The sequence below is a fragment of the Hyalella azteca genome, unplaced genomic scaffold (genome assembly GCF_000764305.2).
Source record: "Hyalella azteca isolate HAZT.00-mixed unplaced genomic scaffold, Hazt_2.0.2 contig8310, whole genome shotgun sequence".
NCBI lineage: Eukaryota > Metazoa > Arthropoda > Malacostraca > Amphipoda > Hyalellidae > Hyalella > Hyalella azteca.
In genome coordinates this window covers 27,865-40,930 of record NW_025938407.1, presented here as the reverse complement: position 1 = coordinate 40,930, position 13,066 = coordinate 27,865, and the positions used below count along the sequence as shown (strand labels likewise).

The following is a 13,066-nucleotide window of genomic DNA, read 5'->3' as shown; positions in this document are numbered from 1 at the left end:
GCACCAACACACCGCAACTGTCACTACTAGTGCAGCAGTGCACCAACACACAGCAACTGTCACTACTAGTGCAGCAGTGCACCAACACACAGTAACTGTCACTACTAGTGCAGCAGTGCACCAACACACAGGCATCTGTCACTACTAGTGCAGCAGTGCACCAACACACCGCAACTGTCACTACTAGTGCAGCAGTGCACCAACACACAGCAGCTGTCACTACTAGTGCAGCAGTGCACCAACACCGTCTAGTGCCTCACCAGGACGGATGCTGTAGGGAGTCCAGATACCAGCCTCGCTTCTGCATCTTATCAGCCAGCGAATAAATGTTGAACTTTTTCGATGTGAAAGCGACGATCGAAACCTCAGGACAGCCTATCACTTCCAGGCTCGGGATTTCGCGGCATCTGCGCAGAGAATCGTTTGTTAATGCCACCTAAATAAACAAACAGAATTCATAATTGACTCAATTAGTTTCTTAAAATTTATTAATGATCATCAATAGTGAAAAATTACGATGAATTGTGATTATTTTAACAAAGAATTTTCACCGTCAACATTTCTTTTGTATTTTGACCGCCACTTTATTTTCATATGATATGATATAGTACGAGACGGAATGTCTGAGACTCGCTTACTTGATAATCTTATGGATCGTAATAACAATATAATAATATTGATATAATATAATAATAATAATAACAATAACTAAGGAGGGAAGGTGCATAATAACTAAGTAACTAATAATAACAATAATCATAATAATAATGATAATAACAATAACTAAGATACGTGCTTTTGTTCGACGTGTTTGGCAATATCGATGATCGCCTTCGTCGACTTAACGTAACCGTCGCGACCGAAGTGCACCAGCGCTGCCCAGCACGTCGCGATCAGGCCTTCAGAGATGAATTTGTGAAAATAAAATTCATGAAGACATACGAGAGCAACAGTCGCACAACATTAATCACATGCCTATTTCATCGATCACCTGCTCACAATCATGAATCACATCAACAATCCATTATCATCAACAATTTTACAAATATTTAGATAATAACAGCATTTGTTGCCAAAATGGATATCGATAACTAATTCACACCAACGAAAAATATATTGAAAACAACTATTTAAAGAGTTCCTTAATCTATGGGGAGATTTATCTGTAGATATACATATTTTGGAACGGATATATTCGTGATAGAATTTATCTTTTTAACAACGAATGGCCTTTTGTACGGAATTCTGTAGCAGACTTGAATTCTGTATCGAATATCTCATTAGGATGTATTTCATATTCCTTCTTACTATGTATCGTTTATCAATGTATATGAATTATATTTTATATATTTTATCCCTTTATGTTATTACATTTATGCATAATATTATAATTTTACTGTTAAATTATTTAGAAAAACGCATTGATCAAATATTAAATGCAGACTAGACAAGGCTGAGCATGTGTTTGGTCTTGAAATGCGTAGTACCCTACGGAACAACTGAAAGTCTAGAAACGATTTCAAACCTATCGTCCGTTGAAAAGATTTGATCAAAAGGCCAGTCATAAAGATCTTTGAACTAGTCAAGAAAAGTACAAGAATCGGCGACAGGCCACATCAGGCCTACTCTTCAGCGCCGACATCACTATGTTATGTTTTGTTATGTTTAACTATACTCGGAGCTGGGCAGCGCTACTTTGAAATGTACCGGCCGCTACCGCTACTGCTACATGCTCTAAATGTAGCGGGCGCTACCGCTACCGTTACAATTGCTTAAATGTAGCGCCGCTACTGAAAATGTAGCGGCCGCTACATCTAGAGCGCTACTGCCCACCTCTGACAAAACTAATAATCAACGCACCACCAGCCCTGGAGCCGGCGATGGTGGGGGTGGCGTAGATGCCGCCCGGCCAGTCAGGCTGTGCGAAGAACTGATGGTGGCGGTACTGCCTGTGGCGGTAGAGCACCACACTCGAGCCCTTGGGGGCAAACCCGTACTGCAATATAAAGCATTGACATTACACGTCTGCCTCTTGACTCTTACAAAAGTCATGATAACATGAAGAACTGATGGTGGCGGTACTGCCTGTGGCGGTAGAGCACCACACTCGAGCCCTTGGGGGCGAACCCGTACTGCAATATAAAGCATAGACATTACACGTCTGCCTCTTGACTCTTACAAAAGTCATGATAACATGAAGAACTGATGGTGGCGGTACTGCCTGTGGCGGTAGAGCACCACACTCGAGCCCTTGGGGGCGAACCCGTACTGCAATATAAAGCATAGACATTACACGTCTGCCTCTTGACTCTTACAAAAGTCATGATAACATGAAGAACTGATGGTGGCGGTACTGCCTGTGGCGGTAGAGCACCACACTCGAGCCCTTGGGGGCGAACCCGTACTGCAATATAAAGCATAGACATTACACGTCTGCCTCTTGACTCTTACAAAAGTCATGATAACGTGAAGAACTGCCTGTGGCGGTAGAGCACCNCCCCCCCCCCTATGCTAGAGCTATAGTCACGAAAGCGACTGGTTCTCTTCGCATCTTAAAAGCCCTAGCTGGTACCAACTGGGACTTCTCCAAGGAGGACATCATTGCCACCTACCGAACCATCACGCGCCCAATCCTCAACTACGCGGCCCCCATCTGGTACCCTGTTGCCACACGCGCAGCAATTACCAGACTGCAAACAATTCAAAACCCTGCACTGAGAATAGCAACCGGCTGCCTCAAAATGGCCCCGATCTCCCATCTTCACCAGGAGACCGGCGTCCTCCCTTTGTCCGCGCACCTGGACCTGGCATGTGCCCAGTTCCTCGATAGCGCCCTCCAGCCCTCCCATACATCATTCTGCACTGTTTCTGCTCCACTTGGGGACCGCCCCATGAAAGCCTCCATTCAGTCGAGGTTCGGCCACCTTGTCACACCACTCTTGGCAAATAGCATCTTACTCGCTGGTGCATACGGAGAAGCCAAACGGGCTCTCCGCAGGGAGATCGCCTCCTGCGTCGCGGCGACTGATGCCACAAACGCCGTCCTCGCTGCTCCTCCACCGCCGATTGCATCAGTGGAGGCCACACTCCCTCGCCCCTACCGCTCGGCGCTATCCCAGCTCAGCTCGGGATACTGCAGCTCCCTGGCGTCCTACTCCGCTAGAATCGGACGCTCCCCTAGCTCCGCTTGCCCGAAGTGCAGAGATCCCCTCCAATCGGTCCAGCACCTCTTCGCCTGCCCCGCCTTCCAAACGTCCCTCAGCGTCTCCTCATTGTGGGACAGCCCCGTGGAGGCAGCGGCTTTCCTGGCCACCCTCCCTGCCTTCGCCCATCTCCCCGCTCTTATGGTGCCTGCCCCTCGCCCACCACCAGAGCCTCCCCCGCGGCGAGCGCGGCGGACACAATAAACAACAACACGAGACACTTGCCCCCACCTTGTGGGTGTCACACGAGATGCTGCAGACCCCGGGGAGGCGGAAGTCAAAGAGGGGAAGAGGGTAGCCCGCTTCCTCCATGAAGGGGATGAGGAAGCCCCCGAGGCAGGCGTCCACGTGTACAGGGACGCCCCAGGCCTCCCCAAGGGCGCTGATCTCAGCGATGGGGTCAATGACCCCGTGGGCAAAACCTGGTGCAGAGCCAACCAACTGCACAAAAAATATTGTATAAAAGTTAAAATCATCGTAAATGAGAAACAATCGTTGCAAGTATAGGCCCAAGCTCTGCCATGTCGGGTCTATAAATTTCTTATTTTTCCTAAGATAATTCCAGTTGGAAGTCTGTTATTTGGGTTTGAGTAGTTTGTAATTTTATTTGACTGGCTACAGTTCCCGACATTTCTTTCAATGGTGTGGACAACCTTTCGTATTTCTTCAAATCCTTATTTGAAGATAGAAGCTTAGAAGAACTCCAACCTCTAGTCAGATTTAGAGACTGCCCACCAGTCAGATTTCGTACGACTGCTAACGACGCCACATCTTCACTTTTTGTCCTCAACATCTGCATTCCTGACAAAATTCAGGGTATGCTTCAGCCTCCGCTTCAGAGTTGCTATGTTCGCGTAAGAGTTATTCTAGATCAGTTGGCCAACTGATCGCAATCAGCGACTAGTCAGAACCTCCTGGCCGACTTTATAGTCTCGTGAGAGTAGTGCAAGAGTTAGCAGAATAAGTACCAGGAGCTTGTAGCTGTCTGATTCGGGGACCGGAATGTAGACCGAAAAGCGGACATGGGGAAGCTGGTGGACTATGCTCCCCGAGTCCTAGGCATTCCTTAATCAAGAGCCGCCCTCGGCTCTAAATTTTGTCAGGGATGAGGAGTGAGACTTCCAGCGAATGTCTCTTCTGAGGCGGCAGCCTTGAGGTGTGAGACGATCTGGGGGCTTCAGCATCAGCTCGTCTTCTCACGGAGGACGGGTCTCTGCGAGAGCTGAGGAGAGGACCGGATGCTGCAGGTTGGTTGTCCGTCACTAAAGCTCAGAGTGATGTGGCAATTTGTAGCTGCAGCCGGTTTCCATTATGGATAACGATCTTCCCTTCATTACTCTCAACACAAATAATAAAACCCTCCTTATCTTCCAACTGAATATATATTTATGAGTTATAAATTTATTATAGCCTTTTATTTTTAAGATGACTATACTATTTTAAGATCACAGCTGCTAAGTCCGCAACTTTACGCGTTTGACGATATTTGGACCCTAATATTCAGCGTGCTCTAATTCGCTAATATTTAAAGCGTCAGTTCTCTGTGCTACCTGGATGGCTTGCTCTGGCCAGGTGAATCTCTTGCTCCCGATTTTCTGAAGACTTCCACCGGGCAGCAGCTCGAGCTTATTCACTGCTCGCAAGACTTTTTGTTGTGTTCCCATAAACACAGTTAAGAATTAATAAATTATTTATTATGAGCCGTTTCCTTTCCATATGCATTTTTGTAGTAATACATTTTTCCTTCCACTGAAACGGGAGGTCGCGTTCAAGTTTTGTACAGGGTCTCACCATGCACGTGTTGGTCTCACCATGCATGTGTTGCGTGTAATCATGCGCTTCATGGCCTTGATGTCCACGCGCATGGTGACGGGGTCAATGGGTACGTGCTTGATGCGAATACCCAGCAGCTGAGCTCCTGGAAACATACAAGATTATTAATACAAAAATTACCATAAAGATTACCATACACAAAATCTAACATTTAACAATTTCATAAGGTGATATTTCATACCCACGCTTCAATTTGTTTACATATAATAACTGGTAAAGCTGTAATAAGTTTAGAAGCATTCAATAAACAAAGCGAGCTTAGTATTGCTTATATTCGTGAAATATGAGCTTCAAATTTCCTTTACCATATTTAGCTGCTCATATAATCTAGCAAATTATGCAGCTGATCACACCATATAGTAATATAGAATTTATTCCTACACACACACGATGTCACCTCATGAATCTCTGAGACATCATTACCCTTATCAATATCTTATATCCCAGAAATCTCTACCCTTATCAATATCTTATATCTCAGATATCTTTACCCTTATCAATATCTTATATCTAAGATATCTTTACCCTTATCGATCTCTTATATCTCAGAAATCTTTACCATTATCAATATTTTATATCCCAGAAATCTCTACCCCTATCAATATCTTATATCTCAGAAACTTTTACCCTTAATAATATCTTATATCTCAGATATCTTTAACCTTATCGATATCTTATATCTCAGAAATCTTTACCCTTATCAATATCTTATCTCAGTTATCTTCACCCTTATCAAAGGCGGCGTGCGCGGTGACGGGGGCGAGAATCTCAGGCTTTGCGATGCCGCGGTGGATGGCGCGATCTCTGTACGCCTTGCACGCCATCACGATGCTCTCTGTACCGCCTGTCGTCATCTGTACGATTATCAACATTAAACCTTGCACGCCATCACGATGCTCTCTGTACCGCCTGTCGTCATCTGTACGATTATCAACATTAAATAAATAGTAGGGTATTCGCTTCAACTATTTAGAATTAATAATTGATAAGAAGGTATTCCAAGCATTCAAGACAACACCGGCTGCTCAAGGACAGTCAGAGGAGATGGAGGACAAGTAATTAGTAGGAATGATGTCCGTAGATTAAGGCCTGTAAATAATGTAGGAAGAAACCGCATACATCAAAGTGAAAGTGCACAAAAAGTTTTAAAATGTTTTTACACGAACTCGGATTCCGTTTTGAATAAAAAATGTGAACTGTTAACTGTGATCGCAAACGAGTGTATAGACAATATTTGTATAACAGAAACACTCCCTAAAAATCATGGGGGGGAAATTGTAGCTGTTGAATTTCAGTTGCCAGGTTTTGACTGTTTTCATAACTTAAATGAAGAGCAGTGCAGTAGAGGTGTAGCTCTATGGGTTAGAACCTCTTATGGGGCAAATTAAGTTATCTTCAGAGCATCAATCAGCTAGAGAATCAGTGGGGTGCGAACTTACTCTAAAAGGCAAAGATAGCCTCCTCATAGGGGTCATTTACAGATAACCTATAACAGCTCCTCTGATAACAATAAAGTACTAAACAGCCTTTTACCGAGCATGTCATTCAGCAGGTCGCAAACGTTGATCGTTGGTGACTTTAACCATCCAGAAATAGACAATGACAATGAAATAGACAATTTCAGATATTGAGGAGCGCCCAGTCGGTTCGAAGTTGATAGGTTTTGAAATACACGAAGAGGTTCTCAAGCGCCTGGTAGCTCCAAATCCCAACAAGTCATGTGGACCAGACGGCTTCCATCCCAGATTGCTCAAAGATTTGGCAGCCGTTCTGGCCGGCCAATTGACAGTATTCTTTCAAAAAATTAGAACGAAGAAACTTTGCCGTCCGATTGGAAAGAAGCTCAGGTAACACCATTGTTCAAAAAAGGTGACACAAGTAGCCCCGGTAACTATCGCCCTGTCAGTCTGACAAGTGTTGTTTGTAAGGTAATGGAATCTGTTGTGAGGGATAGGATCATCGATCACTTGACTGATCACCATTTCCTATCAGATTGTCAACATGGTTTTATTGCCGGTAGATCCTGCACCACTAACTTATTGTCTACGTTGAACGATTGGACTCGCCTTCTGAACGACAGGGAGCCAGTAGATGCAGTGTACCTCGATTTTGCCAATCGACGACACAAAAGTTTATAATACAGTGAAGGATGCGTCAAATAAAGCGCAATTGCAAGATGATCTTGACAGTTTAGTTAACTATGCTGATACGTGGCAGCTGCTGTTTAATGCTGACAAATGTAAAGTACTTCACCTCGAGAAAAACAAAGAGCAGCAAGATTACAGTATAAGAAGACATGGTTACAACGAGTGACAAATGATTGAAAAGTCTAGTGTGGAAAAAGATCTCTGAGTTTATGGCGACACGGAGCGAAAATTTTCTAAGCATGTTGAAACGAAAGCTAATACATCCAACAAACTTCTTGGTCTATTCAGACGCTCGTACAAGTTTCGAGATGCACAAGCGATGAAGCTGCAGTGTTTGCATGTTGCTGTCGTGCGCCCGAATCTAAAGTTTGGAAACGTTATGTTGTCACCGAGATTTGAAAAGGACAAAAATTTAATAAAGAATGTTCAAAGACGTGCAACAAGGATAATTCCAGGCTTGAAGGGCAAGTCCTATGAAGAAAGATTACAGATTATGAAGCTTCCAAGTCTCAGTTATCAACGTCTGCGTGGAGACCTCATTGAAGTATACAAGTATACTCATGGTTTATACAAGGTCCCAGAAGGATTGTGGGTACCTCATTGAAGTATACAAGTATACTCATGGTTTATACAAGGTTCCCGAAGGATTACTAGAATTTGAAACTAGAACCAACACCAGGGGCCACGGCTATAAGCTAATAAAATTGCGCTGCAACTTCTCCACGCGACAAAATTTTTTCTCGCTTCGAATCGTTGGCGCTCCAAGTATGAACGCGTTCAAGAACAGACTAGATAAAGCTATGGAAAAATATATATCTTCAGACTTGAAATGCGTAGCACCATATCGAACCCGGTGGAAGTCTAGTAGCTACTTCAAACTATCGCCAGTCATGAAAAGATCCGGTCAAAAGGCGCGATTTTGGATCTTTGGTGAACAAGGCACGAAAAGGAAAAGAATCGGCGACAGGCCACATCAGGCATACTCTTTAGCGCCGACAGCACTATGTTATGTTATGTTAAAATTAGGAAAGGATAGTGCCGAGATTAGCAAGAAAGTGTTAGGTATCTCTAACCTCTATGCCATGAGATTTAAAATAAGTAGATAGATCAAAGGATAGGTGAGCGTTAAGTAAATCCGTACGAAAAGATTAGTTTTAGAGAACATAAGGAAATATAAGAAAGTCTACAGAACAATGGAGCTCAACATGAAGTTACGTCAAGCTCATTAGTGACTCATTCACAAAGATTTAACACAATCTACGTTTATTTGACCACATTGGAACAATATGGTTCTTACCACTGGCGTATTGACGGTATTGTTGCATCCGTATAGTTCACAATTTTATGCTGCGATATTGAGCGCAATTTACTCGCTAAAATATTTTTAGAATATTTGTGATGCAACAAAATGACAGGAGCAAGCTACACGAAGACTGTTAAATAAAGTAACCCAAACCTGGGAGATCAAAGTTATGATTTAAGCACATTAACCAAGACTATTCTTATGTTGATTAGTAAAATACAAGCACAAATGTACTAACTGTGCCGCAGGACATAGAAGAGCTATTTTTACATAAGAAGAACTATTACACATGAAGCTCTTTAAGAAAGAATAGGTTGATATACAAGCACAAATACAAGCACAAATGTACTCACTGTGCCACAGGACTGCGGACCGCCATGGAAGAGCTATTATTAAGTAAGAAGCTCTTTAATGTTAGGTTGATATACCTGCAACATTAAAGCACAAATACAAGCACAAATGTACTAACTGTGCCACAGGACTGCGGACCGCCATGGAAGAGCTTATTATTACACATGACACTCTTTAATTTTAGGTTGATATACCTGCAACATTAAAGCACAAATACAAGCACAAATGTACTAACTGTGCCGCAGGACTGCGGACCGCCATGGAACAGGTCGCAGCACATCCGCACAACCTCCGCCTCCATCTTGCGGATGCCGGGGAACACGTCCGCGTGCAGGGGGTTGGTCCAGGCGCTGAGTCCGTACACCTGACATGTAATTAGCTTATTATTATATTGATGATTATATTGATAATTATTAACCCATTAACGTCGGCAAGTGGCAAGTACACTTGTCACTTGCGAAAAATGAAATTTCTCCGAAACTACGAAAAATGAGGTTTGAAATGGAGTCTCACGGTAACAAGAAGAGTACCGAACGCGTTCTGAACGAGTAACAGCGGCCATGGTTGAACGATATAAGGATGACCCACGAGAAATTCCGTCTTTCAGTTCAGCTTTCTTGTTACGTCACGTAGATCGAGAAACGTAAACAAACCCGTCATTCCCCCATGCAGGATTGGTTGACTGGTTTGATCGCATTTCGGTGATTGGTTAATGCTCATGACGTCACTGAGATCTGTGACGTCACAGGCAAACAACGAACTACATCAGCAAAAATGGGCTTCTGATGGGCTAACCTTACACTAATTCTCTCAGGGTACAATAAGGTTCCTCACAGAAGACTGTATTGGAGTGAGTTACCTGACACCCAAAATAAATTCGTTATGAATGCAATGAGACCTTTGCCTTTGATCAAATAATGAGATGCTTGCACTTCAACGATAATACGAAAATGATTGACGATAGATTCTACAAGGTGCGTCCGCTTTTTGAACACTTGAACAATGCTCTCAAAGATAAGAAATGTTGTGAATACTACAGCGTTGATGAAATAATGGTTCCATATTATGGAAGACATGGTGGTAATCAGTATATTAGAGGAAAACAGTGAGATTTGGGTTCAAGCTTTGGGCAATCAGCACGTCTGATGGGATTCTGCGGCATGTTGAGCCCTATTGTGGTAGTCATTCAAAACTTTCGGATAGGGGTTTTGGTTAGGTGGTAGCGTTGTGCTAGAAATGATCGACAAAGTGAATATGAAAGCCGCACAGCACGTACGTTGTATTTGACAATTTCTTTGGTTCAGTTTCACTACTAGAGGAACTTGCACAGAGGAAAATCGCTGCCACTTGTACTCTAAGAGAAGACCGACTATCTGGGGCCCCACTAAAAAAGAGAACAATTTTGAAAAAAGAAGAAAGAGGAACTAGTGATGAAGCATTCACAGGCTGCATCTCGGTTGTAAAGTGGAAAGACAACAAAGTGGTAAGCGTTGCCTCTAACAAACTTCGCGCAGATCCTGCAAAGAAAGTAAAAAGGTGGAATCGAGTGGCCAGGAAACATTTATGTTGACCTACCACACTCAATCTACATTTATAACCAACCAGCACAAGGGTGGTATGGACCTATTTGATCAACAAGTAGCGGCATACCAGTGCAGAATAAGATCAAAGAAATATGGTGGCCTCTTTTTGCTTGGACTGTGAATGCACAGGTGGTAAATGGATGAAGAATTTCTAGGAAAAATTACAAGAAAATCAGCTTATTCGATTTTGCTCGGCAACTGGTGATATCAACACTTAATAAATATGGGAAACCAAAGGTAAAACCAGGTCCAGTTTCGATGCCTGTTGTGAATACAGTGCGGTACGGCAGTCAGCATCATTGGACCTACAAAGGCAAAAGTCCGTACAACAGATGCCGTGAATGTGGCGCCCGTTCCATTTATTTTTGCAGTGTGTGCAACATTCCTGTACACCCAGAGTGCATGAAAACTTTTCACACGAAAAATTGAATTTTGATTGGGCAAAACACGCCTAGATTCCAGTTGGCAAATCCGTTCATGTACTTTAGATACCTACCCACTCTGGTTATCTCTTCTCTTGGACATATGATTTTTTATAGCCGGGTGGCAAGTATACTTGCCACTCCGTATTTCGAGTAATAATAAAAAAAGTTAAATTTTTCGTCACAATTCTTTAGAAGATACCTAAATAAATCCCTTAAATGGAAAAACGTGTTTCAATAATCCGCAGGGAATTATCGGCGTTAATGGGTTAATATGGTTAATAAATAACAATGCCGGGGAACACGTCCGCGTGCAGGGAGTTAAATTATTAAATATGTTACTATTTGAAGAAGATGATAATATAGGGGAACTATTAGATTACAAGCTTCATTAATGCACTAATGTTTAAGTTAGCCCATATTATATACATTCTGCATAAGATCTAACATCTATTCGACACTTAATTCTTATCATCCTATGGTGTGCAATTCTTATGAGAATTATATGAAGGGTTGCGGCAGTGATAATGGCGCTTGAGTAGCAGTCAGATGAAGCTTATTGTTAATTAAAACAGTTAATTATTAACAATTATTATATATGACGCTAGGTTGGCTTCTTAAACAACCTAAGTAAACAATAGGATTCGAGTAAAGTGGATGTGAATAAATAAAATAATGTGAGAAAATTATAGAAATTATGTCCCTGCCACGCCGGTTAGTGAAGAAAATTTCTAACTAATTCGAAATTTCGTGCGGACTGTTTATCGTATTTGAGATTTAAAACTATAATATTGATAATATTGAATAATTGTAAACTTATTAACAAAAGATAAAGACGACCTAAGCTTACATCAGAGATGAGTTGGTTGAGGTCAGCGCTGACGGGGTTATAGATCGCTCCTGATACACACCCTGACGTCCAGTCGTACTTCCCTGAAATTATTTATTTTTTCAATTATATAATTGATTTTAAGTTATTTTAATCATATATATATTTCAAACAATGATTATGAATTATTGAATATAATTATTGAAGCGTTGGAATATAGTTAATTGAATGAAATTGTTTAATTTTTGAAAGGCTAAGCATGAACAGGGACGCGTGTCACACTCGTATAAATCGAAACGTAAAAATACATTCATAGCACAATTCTAACTCTAAACCCATTTAACCCGATTTTGGATGAACAATTACTGCGTAAGTTGGTTCAAGTGCGTAATGAACAACTTAAAAAGTTTCTATTAACGTAACTAAAGCATTATCAAAAATATTCATATAAATTAATAACTGAGATCGAAAAATAAACAAACAAATTGCAAATTAACAAAATAACTTGCACAAATGAAGGTGAAATTAGTAAGAGTTGGTATAAATAGAAGAAATGGGCACCATATATGACGTAGTACTAGTAGTAGTAGAATGGTTTGCCAGCGCTTCAGCTATCAAGCTATTCCGCACCGAAGGTCAAAGTAAAATGTATAAAAAAAATTTTTAAAGACCACGTTTTTCATGTGGACTCAAAAGTAGAAAATAATTTTTCGGCAGCTACTGATCTCTGTTTGCTTTCATTCTCTTGGTCTTTTGTATTTCAGTTAAAATATTTTACAACATCTAAAACGAAAAACGTGGGGCGCATATATATTTAATTGTTTGGTGATTACTTGATATGATGAATATGATGGTTCATTGANCTGAGAGAATCAACAAATTATCAACTATTATTTATAAACGTGTTGTTGATGCGGTCCTTGACGACTGCACAGAGTGATGATGCTGCTGAAAACTGTGAGAATCAAAAAATTATCAACTATTATTTATAAACGTGTTGTTGATAAGGTCCCTAGCGACGGCAACGCACAAGTGATGATGCCGCTGAAAACTGTGGGAATCAACAAATTATCAACTATTATTTAAAAACGTGTTGTTGATACGGTCCCTAGCGACGGCAATAAGTGATAAAGACGCTGAATGAGCGAATATCAACGAATTAATAACAATGAATAATCAACGTGTTGCTGATACGATCCCTGGCAACGGCACCAAGTGTTGATACGGTTGGAAACTGAAGAGCGTTTATAATTAAACACTCATAGCAATTAAACAACAACTTGGGCAACTGAGACCGACAATCCAAAAAAAAAAAAAACAAATTAACGAAACAAACGAGATTTTTATCAATTTATAATTGGGTTCAAACTTGGGTAGTTTTAATTTCTATGACAA

General features: G+C 41.6%; 1 protein-coding gene across 1 annotated transcript in view; it reads right to left on the bottom strand.

Annotated features, from left to right (window-relative positions):
- The window catches only part of LOC108679365 (sphingosine-1-phosphate lyase), a gene marked incomplete in the record, with an annotated part of 14,756 nt that extends 2,746 nt beyond the window's left edge, over nucleotides 1-12,010 (bottom strand). The window contains 9 exon segments of the mRNA XM_047881550.1: nucleotides 261-407; nucleotides 797-899; nucleotides 1,861-1,996; nucleotides 3,435-3,644; nucleotides 5,015-5,121; nucleotides 5,764-5,890; nucleotides 9,073-9,201; nucleotides 11,693-11,775; nucleotides 12,007-12,010. Coding sequence (XP_047737506.1) covers nucleotides 261-407; nucleotides 797-899; nucleotides 1,861-1,996; nucleotides 3,435-3,644; nucleotides 5,015-5,121; nucleotides 5,764-5,890; nucleotides 9,073-9,201; nucleotides 11,693-11,775; nucleotides 12,007-12,010 — 1,046 coding nt within the window.
- Between the last annotated feature and the right edge of the window lie 1,056 nt (nucleotides 12,011-13,066).